The following is a 17,482-nucleotide window of genomic DNA, read 5'->3' on the forward strand; positions in this document are numbered from 1 at the left end:
ACGCACACCCGGAACCCTTCTGCACTCGCAATCCCCCCGCACACGGCATCGCCCCGCGCCCGGCATCCTCCCCGCTCTCAGCATCCACACGCACACAGAAAACATCCCCCCTTGCCCGCACCCGGCATCCCCCTCCCCTGCACTCAGCACCCACACACACACCCGGCGTCCCCCCCGCTCCCGCATCCAGCATCACACACAGACACACAGAGCACTCCCCTGCACCCGGTATCCCCCCGAACACACCCGGCATCTCCCCGAACACACCCGGCATCCCCCCGAACACACCCGGCATCCCCCCGAACACACCCGCCATCCCCCCAAACACACCCGGCATCCCCCCAAACACACCCGGCATCCCCCCGAACACACCCGGCATCCCCCCCAAACACACCCGGCTTTCCCCCACACCCAGCATCACCCCCGGACCCAACATCACCCTTCCTCCAACCAGCAGCCCCCCCCTCACCCAGGACTTCCCCAGCCCCGCACCCCCCAGGACTCAGCTCTGCCCCCCCCTCGGGTTTATTTTGGCAGTGCCAAAGCAAAGCACTGCCCCTCCTCACCCCCAGGGCTGCAGCCAGGGCAGGGGGGAGAGGTCTTTAGGGTGAATCAGGCTTATTTCCCACTAAAATATCTTCCCACAAACAGGGGCTCGGTCGCCTTGTGCCCTCCCACCCACAACGGGCACGGCTGGCGCTGTAAATCTGGGGGCAAAAGGGACGTGTTCCCCCTGTGCCCAGCACGGCACCCACCGAGCTTCCCCTCCAGGCTGGGTGTGGGTACATGCCAGGGCCACCAGCCACCGTGGCTGGCCCTGAGCTGGCTCCCAGGGCCGTGCCCAGGGGATTTGGATGCTCCTGTGCTCCCCCTTCCAGACTTGGGCAGCGTGTGATGGGGTGAGGCGGGAGGGCATGGGAAAGGAGGGGGGGAAATGGGAAAGGAGAGGGGAAAATGGGAAAGGAGGGGGAAAAACGGGAAAGGAGGTGGGAAACAGCACAGTGCCAGTACAGAGCCAGAGCAAATGGCAGCGATCCAGAGGCAGGCTGTGCCTGCAGGTATGTGCATATATAGACATATATATGTATGGCTGGATAGGTGTTCACCCCATTGCTTAGGGCAGGACATGGGGTGCCTGAGGACACAGGACAGCAAAGGAGTGCCCAGAGGGCCAGCAGGGTGACGACAGCTCCATCCCATCAGCGTGGGCTCCGCCAGCCCCGGGTCAGGCAGCCGTGCATCCCAATCCTGTGCTCTAAAACCTGCTCCCTCTGCTGCTTCCTTAAAAATAATCCGGAGCTGGGTTTGTCAGAGCCGCTGGACTCCGTGCCAGGCACAGGCTATAAATACCAGCAGACTATTTAAGAGGGAGGTATTTATATTGCTCCTCCAGCTCCCTGTCAATCTTCCCGGGGAGGCCGAGCGTCGCTTGTCTGTGGCAAACCCACAGCGGGTTTGGAGCTGCAGGAAAGCCAGACCCGGCTGCTGGGGGTCCCCGAGCTGTCCCCCCCTGCCCCTGGGGACACTCAGCTCCCTGGCAGCCGTGTGGTTCCCCTGCATCCGTCATACCTGGCAGAGAATATAAATAAGGAAAGAGTGACACTCATTTCGTTGGAAAAATCAGGAAGCAAGCTGTCCCGCTCCACAGACTGTGTGGGCAGTGCCAGGGTGCCAGGCTGGGGATGGAGGCTTTGGAGGGGAGTGCTGGGAGGGCAGGGATTGGAACATCCTCCCAGTGGTGGGATGGAGAGAGGGCTGCTTGTGGGAATGATGCTTTGGGTTGCCTTCCTGACAGCACAGCTCGGCACAACAAATATGGGCAGCCCACATCCCGATATCCAGGAGCCTCCTGACCTTGGGGCTGGATGGGACATGGAGGCTGCTTCCCAACTGGAGGCATTTGCTGGAGTGCAAAATGCCTCAGGGTGGTGGGTCCTCCAAGCAGGAACTGTGGAGGACAGTTCCTCCTTTTGCCACAGGCTTTAGATCCTTGGAGACCCCCAGGAGCCTTTCCCTGCTCAACAAAGGGCTCTGGGATCCACAGCCTGGATGCCCCAGAATGGACCACGTGGAACACCAGGAACAGGGAAGGGAACAGCCTTTCCCCACCCCCCAGGGCTGGGAGGGAACATCAGGGTGGATGGGGAGAGGTGGTGGCTGCTCCCCTCACTCCATCCTGTCCTGTTCTGGTCCAAGTCATGGAAGTTGGGATGGCCAAGTCTGGCAGCTGGGACCTCACTAAATAATGGAGGGAGACGAGAGGCTGGATGAGGGACTGGTCTGGGGGTCAAGGAATCAGATGGATCTGGCTGAAACTGGTTTTCCTGAAAGACAAATTTAAGGATGTCTGTGGCACTGAGGGGAAGCTGGTGTAGGAGATGCTTTCCTGAGCAGTCCTGAAGCCACATCCTTCTCCCTCCTTGCTGGTCCTCTGGAGTCTGGGCTGGAAGGCCTCGATCTGAGCTTTTTTAACCCCAAAAATTGAGTTAATAATTGTTGAGCTGTTGGAAATGTGTTTAACTGGGGGAAATGGGGGTGTCCCACAAACTCCTGAGTCCTGGAGCTGGGGTGAAACGCCAACAGCTCCTGCTGACCTGCTGCCCACCTTCCCTGGGGACTCTCCAGGAGCATTTTGGATACTAGGCCACCTATGGGGCAGCCATGGGAGGGGGTGAGAATATCCAGGGAATGCATCCATTGTCGGGGGATGTGGAATGGGGAGGCCACTTCCATGTCACCCTGAGAGCAGGCAGAGGCAAACTGCTGGCTACTAAATGACTCAACCCAGGAATGTGTCCCAAGGGAAGGTGGCTCAGGGACAGGGAGGGCACAGTGTCACCCGCTGCATTTGTCCCCACAAGCTGCCTGGGGCAAAGCTGCTCGGGGTTAATCATCTCCCAGTGCCTGGTTTTCACTGGAGCCACCAAGGGGTGGTGGTTGAGCAGACACTTGCTCTGGGTGACTGGGGTTTTCCCACCGTTTCCAGCTGTTCCTCATTGCTCACACATGAGGTTTTTCCTTTCCCTGGTGCAAATGCCAGAGCTGTGCCTGCAGTGACCCAGCACCAGCCCTTGCACGATGTGTGCCCCGTTCCTGCCCAGGGTTTGGAAGCAGGGAAGAACCCACAGCCCTGAAAACCACTCTTCCCAGCATCCCACAGCAAGGAGCAGAGCCAGGGCCACATCCTAGACTGATCCGTGCTGGGAGTAGCCACCAGAGCCAAAGGGGCTGAGACCATCATTCCCAGTGTCCAGTGCCCATCAGCGTGGGCTCCAGGGGAGAGCTGGGTAGCTGGCAGAGCCCCCAGCCCCTCCTGGGTCCCCACAGCAGCTGGAGGGGCTTGGGAGGCACTGCCCATGCCCCATGCCTATCCCATGCCCCATGCCCATCCCTGTGCCCTGTGTCCCATGCTGTGCTCATGCCTTGTATCTACAAACATTCCACGTGCCCGTGCCTGTTCCCATGTTCCGTGCCATGCCGGTGCCCCTGCCCATACCCTGTTCTCATCCCGGTGCCCATGGTGGTGCCTGCACCCCACGCCCCGTGCCGTGCCCGTGCCTGTTCCCATATCCCCTGTCTCATACCCCATATCCCCTATCTCATATCCCATGCCACGCCGGTGCCGGTGTCGCCAGTCTGTCGCACCCTCCGCAGGCTGCACCGAGCCGATCCCGGCTCCCTGCCAAGGCCTGGCTGGCGGCCACCAGTTATCCCAGTGCCGACCAGCAGAGGGGAATGACGGTCCGCACGAGCCTCCCTCCTCCTCCTCCCGTGCCCTCCGCACCGGCGGCTGCGCTCCCCCGGCCCCGCCGTCCCCTCCCTGCCCCGGGGCGCTGGCGGGCGGGTGGGTGCTCACCCCCGGGGGGGTGAGGGTGGAGTGACACCCCTCGACCTCTGCTCTGCCTGCCACAGCCCCATGGCACCGGCTGGTGGCGTTCTGCGGGTCCCCAGCGGCCCCCAGCCAAGGTCCCCCATCCCTCGGGGCGGAGCTCCATGTCCGGGCTGAAGCAGGGGACGGAGCTGATGGATCCTGTGTGGAGGTTCTGTACCCAGTCTGGAGCTGATGTATCCTGCACAGAGCTCCATGTCCGGGCCGGAGCTGGGGCTGATGGATCCTGTATGGAGGCTCCATGCCCGGGATGGAGCTGGTGGATCCTGCACAGAGCTCCATGTCCGGGCTGGAGGTGGGGCTGGAGCCGATGGATTCTGAGCTGATGGATCCTGCACAGAGCTCCATGCCCAGGCTGGAGCTGGGGCTGGAGCCGATGGATTCTGAGCTGATGGATCCTGCACAGAGCTCCATGCCCGGGCTGGAGCTGGGGTTGGAGCAGATGGACCCCATGCACAAAACTCTGTGCCTGAGCTGGAGCTGGGGCTGGAGCTGATGGATCCTGTGTGGAGGCTCCATATCCAGGATGGAGCTGATGGATCCTGCCCAGAGCTCCTGCCTGAGCTGGAGCTGGAGTTGGAACTGATGGATCCTGCACAGAGCTCCGTGCCCGGGCTGGAGCTGGAGCTGGAGCCGGTGGATCCTGCCCCTGATTCAGCAGAAGCCGGTCGAGGCAGGCCTGATTCAGCACCGCTTAATCACGCTGTTATCTGGGAGCGAGCGCTGCAGTCAGCGGGACGGAGGGTGCAGCAGCCCGCGGGCACGGCACCGCCGCTCGCGGGGCTGGGCAGAGCTGCCCTCGCCTTTATCAGCGGCAGGGAGTTTTATTGCTGCAATTATGCAGCTGTTAATTGCACCAAGACCAATTCTAGTGACGGCGAGCAGCCCCCGGCGCAGGAGGACACCTTCACCCCCTTGTTTGCCGGGAGCTTCTCCCTTCTTCCCAACCCCGGCTGCCTCGGACCCCACCCCAGCAGGTCCCTTAACACATCTCAGACACCTCCGAGGCCTCAGAGGTGAGCCCGGGTGGGTTTGTACTTGGCTGTCCCGCTGTGGGTGGGACTTGAGCCCCGCTGCAAGGGACATCCCGAGCCGGCCCCTCCCGAGCACCCACAGCGATCGGCTTTCCCGGTGAGCCGGCTGAGATGGAAACAGATCCTTGCCCAGGGTCATTGGCAGTGAAAGGAAAACTCCACTGACTGCTCCTCGTGTCGGTGAGAGAGAAATAAACACTTCCCGGGCTGGAAGCTTTATCCTGCAATGTGCTCCCGTGTTCAGGGGTTGCAGGAATTCGGCAGGTCCTGGAGGCGGTGAGGGATTGGGAACAGCCTGTCCTGGGTGCTCTGCAGGTGCAGCAACCGCCTCTGCTGCTGAGAGGTCAGATTTTACACTGTGGAAAAGCCAAGGGGATCCTCCCCACAGGCACCAAATCCAGGGGGATCAGTCGAGGGGGCAGGAGGGCAGAGAGCTGAGCACAAAGAGCCTGGCAGGCTTGGTTGGACTGCAGTGAGCATAAAAAATATCCCAAATAATCAACTTTTTTTATTAAAAATACTTCCTCATGGCCATGGATTGGGGCATCAGGATCATTCAGGAGATGTTCTGGGTCCCTGGGAAGGTGAAGGACAGATGTGGAGCACTTTGCTCACCGTGATGGGTTAGTGTACCATCCCCAGGCATTGAGGGCTTTACCAATTTGGGAACTGTCTCAGCTCACTGCTGCCATCACCGCCGTCCCAGGAGCTGCCTGAAACCACGAGAGTCTTTATTCTCCTTGGCTCTATTCAGAGGGAAATCCTGCATTTGGAAGCTGGGATAACTCGGGCAGCTCCAGGCAGATAAGCATGATTTCCATATGTTCAGTGAGATGTAATGAGATGGGATGATTAGACTTTATCACGCTGCAGTTCTGTACAGCTCTGATGCTGCACAGCCTCTGACAGGAGGGATGACTGTGCTGGTCCCTCACAGCCCTGGCACGTGGGGCAGGGGATGATAAACCCATTTGAGCACCACTTGTGGTGCAGGAGCTGCTGGTTTGTCTTCCCTCTGCTCAGGGCTCCTGAACCGGGTGGCACTGCCTGGAACCTTTGCAGAGGGATGCAGGGAAGGGGAGCAGGGATCTGCCTGAGTCGGTGGGCAAGTGCTGCTGCCTGTCCCTGAGCCAAAAGATTGAGCCTGCTAAGGGGGGTGGATTTAAAAGCATCCTCAGGGAGGATGGAGCCAGGAGAGCAGCAGGGGGATGTGTCTGCACCCCTTGTCCCGCCACAGCAGAGGGGCTCAGTGCTTGAGCAGGGCCAGGCTGGGCTTTGCTCCCAAAAACTGGCAGCAGGAGAGGAAGGACGAAGCATTCCCATCCACATCACCTCCACTGGGACAGCAGGGATGAGGGAAACACACACCAGGACCGTGTCAGGGACAATCCCCTCTGCATGTGACCACATGGGAATACACGAAAATGTGCTCAGCCTCTGAGCTTTGAGCCTCCAAATCATGACAAAACCCTTCAGACAACTGCTTTATTCCCCCTTCCCAAGCTTTATGACACCAAGCTGGGGAGAGTGTTGATCTACTGGAAGGCAGGAGGGCTCTTCAGAGGGACCTGGACAAGCTGGAGAGTTGGGCTGATTCCAGTGGGATGAGGTTCAACCAGGCCAGGTCCTGCACTGTGGCCACAACAACCCCCTGCAGCCCCACAGGCTGGGACAGAGGGGCTGGAGAGCAGCAGGCAGGAAGGGACCTGGGGGTTTGGATGGACAGGAAGCTGAACATGAGCCAGAGTGTGCCCAGGTGGCCAAGAGGGCCAATGGATCCTGGCCTGGCTCAGAATCAGGGTGGCAGCAGGAGCAGGGAGGGGATTCTGCCCCTGTGAGGCCACCCCTGGAGTGCTGTGCCCAGCTCTGGCCCCTCAGCTCAGGAAGGACATGGAGGGGCTGGAGCAGGTCCAGAGAAGGGCAACGAGGCTGGGGAAGGGTGTGGAGCACAAGTGCTGTGAGGAGAGGCTGAGGGAGCTGGGGGGGCTCAGCCTGGACAGGAGGAGGCTCAGGGGAGACCTTCTCACTCTCTGCAACTCCCTGCCAGGAGGGGGGAGCCGGGGGGGGTCGGGCTCTGCTGCCAGGAACCAGCAGCAGGACAAGAGGGCACAGCCTGGAGCTGCCCCAGGGCAGGTTTAGGTTGGCCATTGGGCAGAAGTTGTTTGCAGAGAGAGGGATCAGCCCTTGGAATGGGCTGCCCAGGGAGGGGGTGGAGTCCCCATCCCTGGAGGGGTTTGAGCAGAGCCTGGATGTGGCATCAGTGCCATGGGCTGGGTGACAAGGTGGGGTTGGGTCAAGGGTTGGACTCCATGATCTCGGAGGTCTTTTCCAACCCAGTTAATTCTAGGATTCTATGATTTAGCAGCTGAGCCTGTCTCTGCCACCAGCCAGTGTGTGCCAAAAATTCAGCTCTGTGTCACCACTTGGCACCGACTGACAGTGCCAGGACATCGAGCTCATCTTCAGGTGGTTTTGGGAGCCCCCAAAACAGCCTCTGTGTCTGTGGCACAGCCTCCAGTCTCTGTTGACACGCTATTTCTGCCCGCCACAAACAAACCCTTCCTGTTTGCAAATCAACAATATCAATGCTGGCTATTTTTTACCTTTTAATTAAGGTTTTATTTTGTTATTTATTTAACAAACACATCAGTGGGTAAAAGAGGCAGGTAATGACTCAGTGTGTAGTGCTCCAGTGCTTACGTGGATTGATTTTTCAAAAATAAGGCTTTTATACCACTTACTTGGTCTATTTAGCAGGACTGTGTGTGCACTGCCTAAATAATACTCCATATATTGCTTTTTTTAAAGGGATGGAGCTTGCTTTCTAATAATGAAGTCATTTGCACGGGTAGATGTTCACATTTATTTTCAATTTGAAGGGGGTGGATGCATTTTCACCACCTTTCAAATACCATCACCCCACTAAGGCAGACTTTCAAATGAATTCAGAGCCAGACTCCTCGGGGACCAGTGTGGGGGAAAGTGTTTAAAAGCCTCCAGTGGAACAATTTTCTATTGGAAATGAGATTTCACTGTAGATAAATTTCCCAGGAGAATCCCTTGATTTCAACACCATTTTGGCCAGAGAAACAAACTGCAAACGAGCCCTCTGCCAAGGGGAAAACCTTCTTATGGGGCATCACGGAGAGGAAAAGGGAAATATTTCAGCTTTGGAGTTATTTTCCCTTTGAAATGACTTGCAGGGGTGCTAAGATGGGAAAGGCTGATGCACTGAGGGCATTCCTGGAGGGAGAGCCCAGCCCAGGGGGGATCCCAGCCCCATCCACCCTGGCTGCTGTGGGTGCTGGGACAGAGGCAGGTGTGGCACCTGGATGCCAGTTGATGTTCTTCGGCCTCGTGTGGAGTGTTTGTCTTCAGCAGAGCTTGGTTTGGCACGGCAGCACCCACGCCCCTGCCCCATCAGGAGGATGCTGGGCCCCTAAGCCAGGGGGGCAGGACCCCCCGGTGTCCCCCCCGGGTGTGCCAGGCTGGGGGTGGCCCCGTTTCAGGGTGGCAGCAGGCAGGGAGAGGCATTTCCAGCCTCCTGCCCCCTCCCCATCGCCAGCCGGCCAAGCAGAGCTATTTCAGGAGGATAAACAGGATGCCTCGCTCCGGGCTGGCCACCTCCATTCCTCCCTCCCACAGCCCTCCAGTAAACAGGCCAGCCCAGGAAAAGCCTCCCGGCACAACCCCAGAGCCCAGAGCGAGCCAAGCAACCTGGCCACAGCTCAGCCGAGCTTTGCCCAGCCCAGCCCGAGCTTCCAGTGGTCTGGAAGCATCCAGGGAAAGCAGAGCGATCCCAAAGCACGGATCCACCTCGGCAGCGACTCCCTGGAGCCGCCCCGCAGCTGGGAACCGCTTGAACTTTCTGGTCACACCACCACGTCCTCCTCCTTCCTCCTCCTCCTCTTCCTCCCTCGGTCACACCCCGGCTGCTCGCTGTGCCCGGGGTCTGGGAATGACACCGGCCAGGCCTTTCCTTCAGCGGGATCGTGCCCAGGCAGCGCCGGAGAATCCTGCGAGGGCTGTTTCCGCCTGTTGCTCTTGGGAAAGGAGCTGCAGCAACAGCGGGAGGAAGGTGGAGCTTTTCCACCGCTTCCTCCAGCTCCACAGCTCCGGCTGCTTCCTGCCTCGGCTCGGTGTGTCCAAGGAGACTTTGCCGGATCGGTGATCCTGGGGAGATGCCAGCCCCCATCCCGGCCCAGCGGAGCCAAACAGCTCTCGGTCCTAAATCTGTGGCCGGGGAGGGTTTTAAGTCAACTTGAGTTCTTCCATCCCATTTTCCCACAGGCTGGGGAGGGAGAGGGGCCCCGCGCCGGCTCCCACGGCTGCTTTTCCACCTTGGCACTGCAGGAGCAAGGTCAGGGCAGGAGGCCCGGGGTGTGGGCACAGGTAGGACAGAGCCCGGGTGTTGCAATGCCGGGAGTGGAGGATCCCGGTGCCAACACGGAGCCGGTTTTCCCGGCGGCAGCGCCCGCCGTGGGACCCGCCGTGGGACCCGCGGGTGTGCGGGGGGACACGCAGGGCTGTGCGGGTCCGGGGGAGAGGACACGACACATCTCCCCGCTCCAGCCTCCCCATCCCCCAGCGAGCAATTAGAGCGGCTAATTACCCGGCGGGGGGACCCCCGCGCCCCCCCAGCGCCGGTGCCGGGGGCGGCGGGCGGGACGCGGGGCGGTGCGGGGGGAGTGGCCGGGGGGGCCGTGGGGCGCCGCGCTGCCGGGCCGCCCCGGGCGCTGCCTTCCTCCTCCTCCTCCTCCTCCTCCTCCTCCCCCCTCTTCCCTCTTCCCTCCTCCTCCTGCCGCTCCTCCCGCCGCCCGGCCCGGCCCGGCTCCGCTCGCCATGGGAGATGTGGTCTCCACGCACCTGGACGAGGGTCGCCGCCAGCACATCGCGGGTGAGCCCCGGCCGCGCCCCCGCTCCCCTTTTATCCCCGCCGCGCTCTCCCCATCCCTCCTTCAATCCCTTTGGGAACCCCCCCAACAATATTCCCGGGACCCCCCTTACTGCTCGTCCCCTCTCTCTCTCTTCAAACTTCTTTATTTTCCCCGTTTCCGCGTGGTTTTGCCCGGGCACAGCCCGGGGGGCTCAGCGACGGTGCCCGAGGTACCCGCCGGGCTCCCAAGTGAAGGGCTGGGCTGTGCCGGGGGTGTTTGTGTTCGCTCTGGGGGCCGTGTCTGTGCGCGAAGCCCCCTCGGGATGCGGGGAGGGAAGAGGGGAGCTCTTCGGGGGATGCTGGAAGCCGAATCCGGTCGGGAACATTGCTGTCAGCACGGCGACTGCTGGGGCTGGCTGGCAACTGAGTCTTCTCCGCCTTTACAGTGCTGGGAGCTCCTTAGGGAAGCCCCCCCGCCAAAGGTTCTGGGGTGGAGGGAAGGACTGGTTGCCCTCAGCCTTCCCGGCACAGGCAGGACACAGCAGTGCCCCCGCCACGGCCGTGGGACGGGGCAGGGTGACAATGTGGTTATTGAGAGCCCGTCTGTCCCGGGGCGGCAGCGCCTCGCCCCTGGCACGGGATGTCTGGCCAGAGCCGCCTGGGAACCGCGGGACGTGGGATTGTGGCTCTGCACAGGCAGGGGTTGTTCGAAGCAACGGCTGGGGAGGGGGGTCAGAGATGCTAATTGGGGCCTGCGGGGACTCGCTTGACCCCTGTAAGTGGGGTCACCCCTCTGTCGCGGTGCTGGGCTCCCCCGAGCCATCTCGCGTCACTGGCGGTGCGGGCGCTCGGCTCCCCGGAGCTCCCGAGCGGGCAGGACGTGACCTCCGAGCCCTTTCATGCTCCGGCTTTGCTTTCAGCTCCCCGGGCTAGAAACCCCCCTCATGTGCAGCGGGTGAAGCCACCCGCCCACCCCGCGGAGCCACACCTGAGGCGGGTGCCAGCACCGAGTGCGGCTCCGTGCTGGACCTTGTGCGTCTCGCCGGGAGCTCAAAGCCTCGGGAGCGCCGGTGTTTTGGAGGTGGCTCCACCGTATCATTGCTCTGTCTCGGCCATAAAGCCGCGGGAGTGGCTCTGGAGTCCTTTTGTCCCCAAGGGCTGTGGGGGAAAAGCTGCTGCTGCTGCTGGATCAGAGTGGCGGAGCTGCCGCGGGACTGGCACAGTGTCTCTCGGAGGAGCCCCTCGGCCCTGCCAGCCCCCGCCGTTCCTGGCAGGAATGCTTACGTGGTATGCGGCTCAGCAGGACGCCAGCAGGTTTTTGAGCTTTGAAGGAGAGCTTGGAACTCGCTCTGGGGTTTTCTCCTTGCATTAGTTAAAGCTCAAAACACGGCTTGTCCGTGAGGCTGCACCGGGCCAGGGCTGCCCACGGCAGCAACGTGTTTGGATCCAAAGCACATCCTGAATTTCCCTTTAACTTGCCGGTTCTCTGTGCAGAGATAGCTCCCTGTGCGAGCCCTGCGATCCTAATCCTGAAGAATAACAAGGAAAAGCCCCGTCTGGGTTTTCTGTGCAGGAATCTGACTCTGCTGGGTCAGGAATTGGGTGTTTGCAAGGCCAGGCTGGATGGTTGAACCCTGGCGGGGACTGAGCTGTTACCTCAGGGGGGAGTTTCAGCCCATGGGCAGGGGGGCTGAACAGTGGAAAAAGTGGGAAAAAGGTTTAATGGGAAAAAGATTTAATGGGAGAAAGATTGCTGTGGAATAGGATGATGGAGATTGGGCTGGGACGTGTCCTGGGCCACGCTGCAGCCCTGAAGGTTTGGAGTGAGCAAGGGGGACACGCACCTGCACTGGGACACCTCCCTGGGAGAGACTGGAGCAAACTGGGTTCCTGGAGCACCTCTCAGCTCTCTGGGTGAGGAGCCCCTGGAGCTGGGAGGGGCCGTAACCCAACAGGCAAGGCACGACTTGCTGTCAGGCATGCAAAGCAACGTGGCGGGGAAAACTCCGGGTTTTCCTGCCTAGATCAGCCTGTTCTCCACTGCTGCAGCTCCAGCTGGCGCCCAGGGAGCGATCCAACCCCTCTCCAAGCAACTTTTCCCAGTTGCCCTCCCAACTTTGGGGAGTTTGGATGTGCTGCCTGGGCTGCTGTGGCCCCTGATTGCTGGAGGGAGCTCTCTGGGGTTGGTGGTGCTTCCCGAGGTTGGAGCCCCCGGAATTTCTGGGGAGAACCTGGGCCAGACCTTTCTCCCTCCTGGGAATGGAGCTCTGAGCACTGCAGCTGGATTAAAGGCAGGAGGGAGATGAGAAAAGCCCTCCCATCAGATCCAAGCTGGGAAGGTGCCATGCCCTGTCCCAGCCCCTGTGCTGGTGGCTGATGCCAATGTCACCCAGAAGCCGTGGGCCACACGTGTCACTGGTGTGTTGGTGGCTCAGGACCAGGGTCTTTCCTCCCACTGCTGGGACTGGATCTCTCCAAGCAGGCGTGGAGGCAGCAGGGATGCTGCTCTGTGCCGGGGCTGTTGGGGCAGCTGGGTGTGATCTCCACCTGGATGGTTCTGGCAGAGCTGCCTGCAGCTCCTGCTTCCCGTTCTCCAAGGTCTCTCTGTGACCAGTGTTTCCTTCTGCCTCCCTGCTTTGGATATCTTCCCAGCCTGAGTCGTCCAGTCTGTTTGTCAACACCCTTCAGCTGCCCTCCTCCTCCTCCTCCTCTTCCTCCCAAATGGGGGCTGGGAGTCGCTTCCAACCTGCTTTGTGGGCTGGAGCAGGGAATGGCTCTGCATCTGGGGACATCACCTGGCATGCACAGGGTGTCCTGCCAGGGTTCCTGGGAAAGCTGAGATGTCACGAGGTGACCTGGATTCTTGCACAGTGTCCCCTCCTGTCCAGGGAAGAGACAGTGCTCCCTCCTCCCAGTACTCTCAGTGTGGAACTGGATGAAGCTGGAATAACTCCATCCCTAGGGTATCCCAGCCCCACGGACCCCTTCTCCGGGGGGATGAGGTGAAGCAGGACCCGGGTGGCTCCGTCCTGGGCACCTGGTGGGTGTGAGAGCCCAGGGATGCAGCAGGAGCTGCCGGATGTCTCCGTGGCCAGAGGGATGTGGGGGTGGGTGGCAGCACAGGGAGGGTCCCTGGGAGCTCACACCTTGTTCTGGCATCTCCGGGGAGTCGCCAGCCCGTTAATTACAGAGTAAAGCAGCTGTTAATTTTGGGGTGGGACTTCCAGAGCCAGCAGCCCACGCGGTGGTGGCAGAGGTGACACTGAGCCTCATCCCCGGGGCCGGACCTGCGGCATTTCCGCTCCAACGAGCCTTGTCAGGCATCGGTGGCTGCACATCCCTGATCCCACCCAGGAGCACCCTCCTGCTGCCTGGGTGCTGCTGGGATGGGCCGCGGGATCAGATCCGGAGGTGCCCGGCAAATGCCAGGAGGTGCCGAGCTGTGGTGTGCCACAGGGATGGAGGCTGCTGGCAGCGGGGAGAGGTTTGCTGTGGCTTCCCCTGAGCGTGCCACTCATTTCCCGGCCTTGGCCACAGCTCCAGCCGGCGTGGGAGGCGGAGGCTGCCGGCGCTGGGCTCTGGGGTGGGTCTGGAGGCTGAAACCTCACCCTGCCCCCGGGGAGGCGGTGCAGGGAGGCTCCGAGGGATCGCGCCGGAGACCTGGAGTGGTTTCTCTTAACGAAATGTGTGTCTTCTTTCATGGTGAAATAAAGAACTCCCCTGGCATGTCAGGGCTCCCTGCCAGCGGGAGGGGCTGGTTCTGGCAAGCCGAGGCTTTACCTGCAGCCGTCGTGTCGGGGCACGGGGCTCTCTCAGAGCCAGCGTGTTGGGGCAAGGGGACATTGTTCTGGTGGCCTCCCCACGTGTGCAGGCAATAGGAGCCCTCCCTGCCCTGCCCGTGCTCAGCCCCGGGGGCAGAGCCTGCCTTCCCTCTGGGAGGGCTTTCCCTGCCTCCCCCAGCGAGGGTTTATCCAGAGGCCTTGCCTCGGGCAAGCTGGGGCAGGCACGGAGGGTATCCCTGCTCTGCCTGGGACAGGAGGAGCAGAGCTGGCACTGCAGCTGAGAGCTCTTTTTGGGCTCCTGGCTCAGCCCAGGGAGGGAGAAGCACCCATAGAGCAGAAGAGCCCCACGGCAGTGTCAGACACTCCTAAACCCACTGCAGGGACCCAGCGAGGGAAGCACAGCCAGGAGCTGGGATTTCCCAAGCCTTTGCCTTCCTGCTTCCCTCAAATCACTGCAGAGGCTGGCTCAGCTCAGAGGGGCTCGGTGCCTCTTGGCACAGCCCTTGCCAGCTCTGTCCCACCCTCCTTGGATGGACAGGCTCCTGTGTCTCCAAGCTTTCCAGCAGGAAGAACAACTGGAGGGATCCAAGGATGCTGATCCACAGGCAGTTGCTGTGATGTGAAGAGGTGAGGACCAGCTCTCCACGACAAGGCTGAGCACCCTCTCTGCCCCTGCAGCACCCAGGTCTGTCCCCACCACCCAGTTTGTAGGAGGTGTCACCTCACCCTGGGGCTGCAGCTCCTGGAACCCAGCTGGTGCCTGGCAGTGAGGTCCCCAAGCAGGAGCTGTGTCCCCTCCCCAGCCCCTGGCTGGCTCTGGAGCCTTGTCCAGTGCCTGGATGTGCTGCACTGGCTCCATGGAGAGCCCAGTGCTGGGGGCCAGGAGGGGAGGAAGGGGCAGAGCAGAGCTTCCTCCCAGTCTCTTGGACTGGAGAGGGAGGAAGGAGCAAAACTCCACCTTTTCCCCTTTTTCAAAGGGAAAGGGCAGCGACATTTGACACAGGTCCCAGCTCTGGCTAGTAGAGCACAGTGCCTTTCTCTGTGCCCTCCTACCCTTCTCTGTGCCCTCCTGCCCTTCCCTGGCAGGGATCTGTCCCTGCCTGCAGCCTGGCTCCCAGCTCTGCTCTGGGGAACTCAGACCCTTCACTACAGGAGTCCTGGAATGGGACATTCCCACACAGTAGGATGGATGGGATGCTCTGCCCTGGAGCTGGCAGGGGACCTATGGCAGGATTTTCCCCCTCTCCTGCTATGCTGGTGTCTCCTGGGGCACAGGAGGCTTGTCCTGTCTTCCCCTCTTCCTCTCCCAGCTCTGCTCAGCCCCGTGGGGGGTTTCCCTGGATGAAGGGATGTGCCCAAAGCTGGGGTGACCTCGATGCCACTATGTGGGGCAGGAGAGCGAGGCTGCCAGCAACAGGTACCCAGAGTGGTGGTGGCTGAGCCATGGGAAGCATCCTGAGCCCCTTCCTCTCATCCCAGCACATGCAAGGCATCACCTGAGACCGGGACAGAGCCTTGCCTTGGACACATCCCTGCCTTGGGATCATCCCTGCCTTGCCTGGGAGCCTCTTTGCCAGCTGCTGCCCACCCTCCTGCAGCAAGGACAGGCTCTGTGCTGCCGGGCTCTGGCTGCCAGCCCCACAGCACAGGTGCCCACCATGCCAGAATGTCCATGGTTTACCAGGCTCTGCAGTGCCTCTGGAGCATCCTTGGCCCTGGGAGACACTGATCCCTTGGCCACCCTCAGCTGGAGCATCACCCTCCATGGGGAGGAGGGAGCAGGGATTGGGGGGTGTGGGGCAGAGGAACCAGGCACAGGACCCTCTCCAGGGTCAAGGGCTGCAGCAGAGCCCAGGACAGGCTGTTTTGTTCAAATGCCTCTTGATGGCCTTTTTTTTTTGGATTGTACATAAAAGTCTTTGTTTGGGTCCCCTCCCGTGGGGCTGGATTGGGTTTCCCGCTGGCACTGTCCAGCTGGGCAGAGGGAGAGCGTGCCAGGTTCAGCTCCTCTCCCTGGGGCTGGGCCCGGGGGGACATGAGGGGACTGGCTTTTGCCCTCTGCCGAGCCAGAACCATTTGCTGGGACATCTTGGAGCAAGAATCACCCACCCCCAGCTGCCCCCAGCACGCGAGAGACCTGGAGATGTCCGAGTTTGCTCTGGCCCCTTTGCCGTGGGGACTCCCCCGCTGCCACAGCTCCCGGGGGCCGGGGGTGCCCGGAGGCTGCCGGGGCTGGTGCACACCCTGCCCGGTGTGGAGGGATTGCGCCATTGCAATGCTGCCCGGCCGGTGCCGGTGGATGAGCCGGACCTTATCTGGGGAGGGGTGATGCTGGTCCCACCCTGCTGCGGGGAGAACCCGCTCCGGGGTGAGCACCCAACGCTTGGAAGCTCTTCCCCAGCCTGGTGGGACCTCAGGGGACAAGGGATATGTGGGGTGAGGTGGCTGCAGCCAGGATGAGGGTTTGGGGGGTGGTGTCCAGCTTGAGCCGAGCTGCTCCACGGGGATGCTTCATCTCCCCACAGATTCCCCCAGCCCGTGGGACATATCCTGACAGTCCTGTGAGTGCAGTCACCTCTGGGACATATCCTGACAGTCCTGTGAGTGCAGTCACCTCTGCTGGTGCTCTGGAACCCAATCCCTGTGCCCACCGGGCAGGTGGCACTCTGGGCTGGGCTGGGTTTTCCCTGTCACCTGCTCCCCAGAGCTTTGGAGCATTGCCCCCAAAGGCAAGGCTGCTCCAAGAGGAAGGGACAGGAGAGGGGGTCCTGTCTGGAGCAGGCAGGTGGGATGGGCAGCAGGGGATCTCCTCCTGCCCCCATCCCTCGGCGGCTGTTTGGGCAGGGAGGTTCAGGGCAGGCATCTGGCGCTGGGCTCAGTCCAGCCCTGACCAGCTTCTCGAGGCGTTCAAAGGCCCCGAACGCTGTTTGTTATTCACATGCACATTCCTCGCACGCAGCTCCGCAGCAGCCTTGTTCCCAGGAAGCAGCGGGACACCGGCATCCACGCCACGGGAAAACACCCGCCGGCACGTAGCCGGCCACTAATCCCGCTCCTGCCGGGCTGGATGTGACCCTGAGCCGCGGGAGGGGCTGGAGCAGGGGGCTGAGTGCGGCTCGTGGGGGACGGGGGAGCAGGAGCTGTGGGTGAAGGTGTCTGGCGAGAGCACCGTCAGGGTTTTTTGGCTGTTCTGAGGCTGCGGAGCTGCTGCTGAATGCGCTGCTCCGTTCTCAGCCCCGTGGATGCCGCGGTTGGCCCCAGACCCTCGCAGGTCCGTTTCGGCAGGATGGATTGTCCCGGCTGGGAGAGGAGTGTGGTTGTGCGACCACCGCTCCTGGGCGAGGTGCTGGGAGGTGGGGTGGGCGCTCCACGGTGGGCACAGACCCCTGGGAGCATCCCTGGGATACTCCCGGGGACACACGGGATGGGGGAATGCCACAGGGCGCCGGCGAAGGGTGCACCTTGCAGGGAGCCGTGTCCCCGACGGGTGCCCCAGCCCTGAGCTGGCACTGAGGGCACTTCTGACTCATCCGGGGGCAGAGCCGTGTGTGGCAAAGGCAGGGCGAGAGAGGATGAACCGGTTCAGGCCTGGCCCCATCTGGTTTCTCCTCCGAGGCTCCGCTGCCTCATCCCTTCCTGCCGCTGAGCCCCGTCCTGCCCACCCTTCCCCACCGCGGCTGAGTCAGAGGGCGGGTGAGGGGCCGCTCCAGCCCGGGGGAGGCAGGATGTGCTCCCTTTCCACCCAGGCCGTGCTTCTGAGCTGATTTCTGGCTGAAAATCTTCCCGCTGGATTTTGGAGTGCCTCTGGATCCCTGGTGCTGAGCTGTGCCCGGGTGCAGGCATCAGAGCAGCCTCCACTCCCGGCTTGTCCCAGACAAGCTCAGTCTAAATCCTGACAGCA

At 61.6% G+C, this 17,482-nt stretch overlaps 1 protein-coding gene across 2 annotated transcripts in view; it reads left to right on the forward strand.

Moving 5' to 3' along the window:
* Positions 1-9,688: 9,688 nt before the first annotated feature.
* NIBAN2 (niban apoptosis regulator 2) overlaps positions 9,689-17,482 on the forward strand; it is a 30,680-nt gene continuing 22,886 nt past the window's right edge. For both annotated transcript variants that reach the window (XR_010435492.1, XM_064677132.1), the window contains exon 1: positions 9,689-9,820. Coding sequence is in view for 1 of the 2 variants with exons in the window: in XM_064677132.1 (XP_064533202.1) it covers positions 9,766-9,820 (55 nt within the window). In the remaining variant the exon portion in view is untranslated. The remainder of the gene's footprint in view (positions 9,821-17,482) is intronic.

Source organism: Pseudopipra pipra, chromosome 20, assembly GCF_036250125.1.
Source record: "Pseudopipra pipra isolate bDixPip1 chromosome 20, bDixPip1.hap1, whole genome shotgun sequence".
NCBI lineage: Eukaryota > Metazoa > Chordata > Aves > Passeriformes > Pipridae > Pseudopipra > Pseudopipra pipra.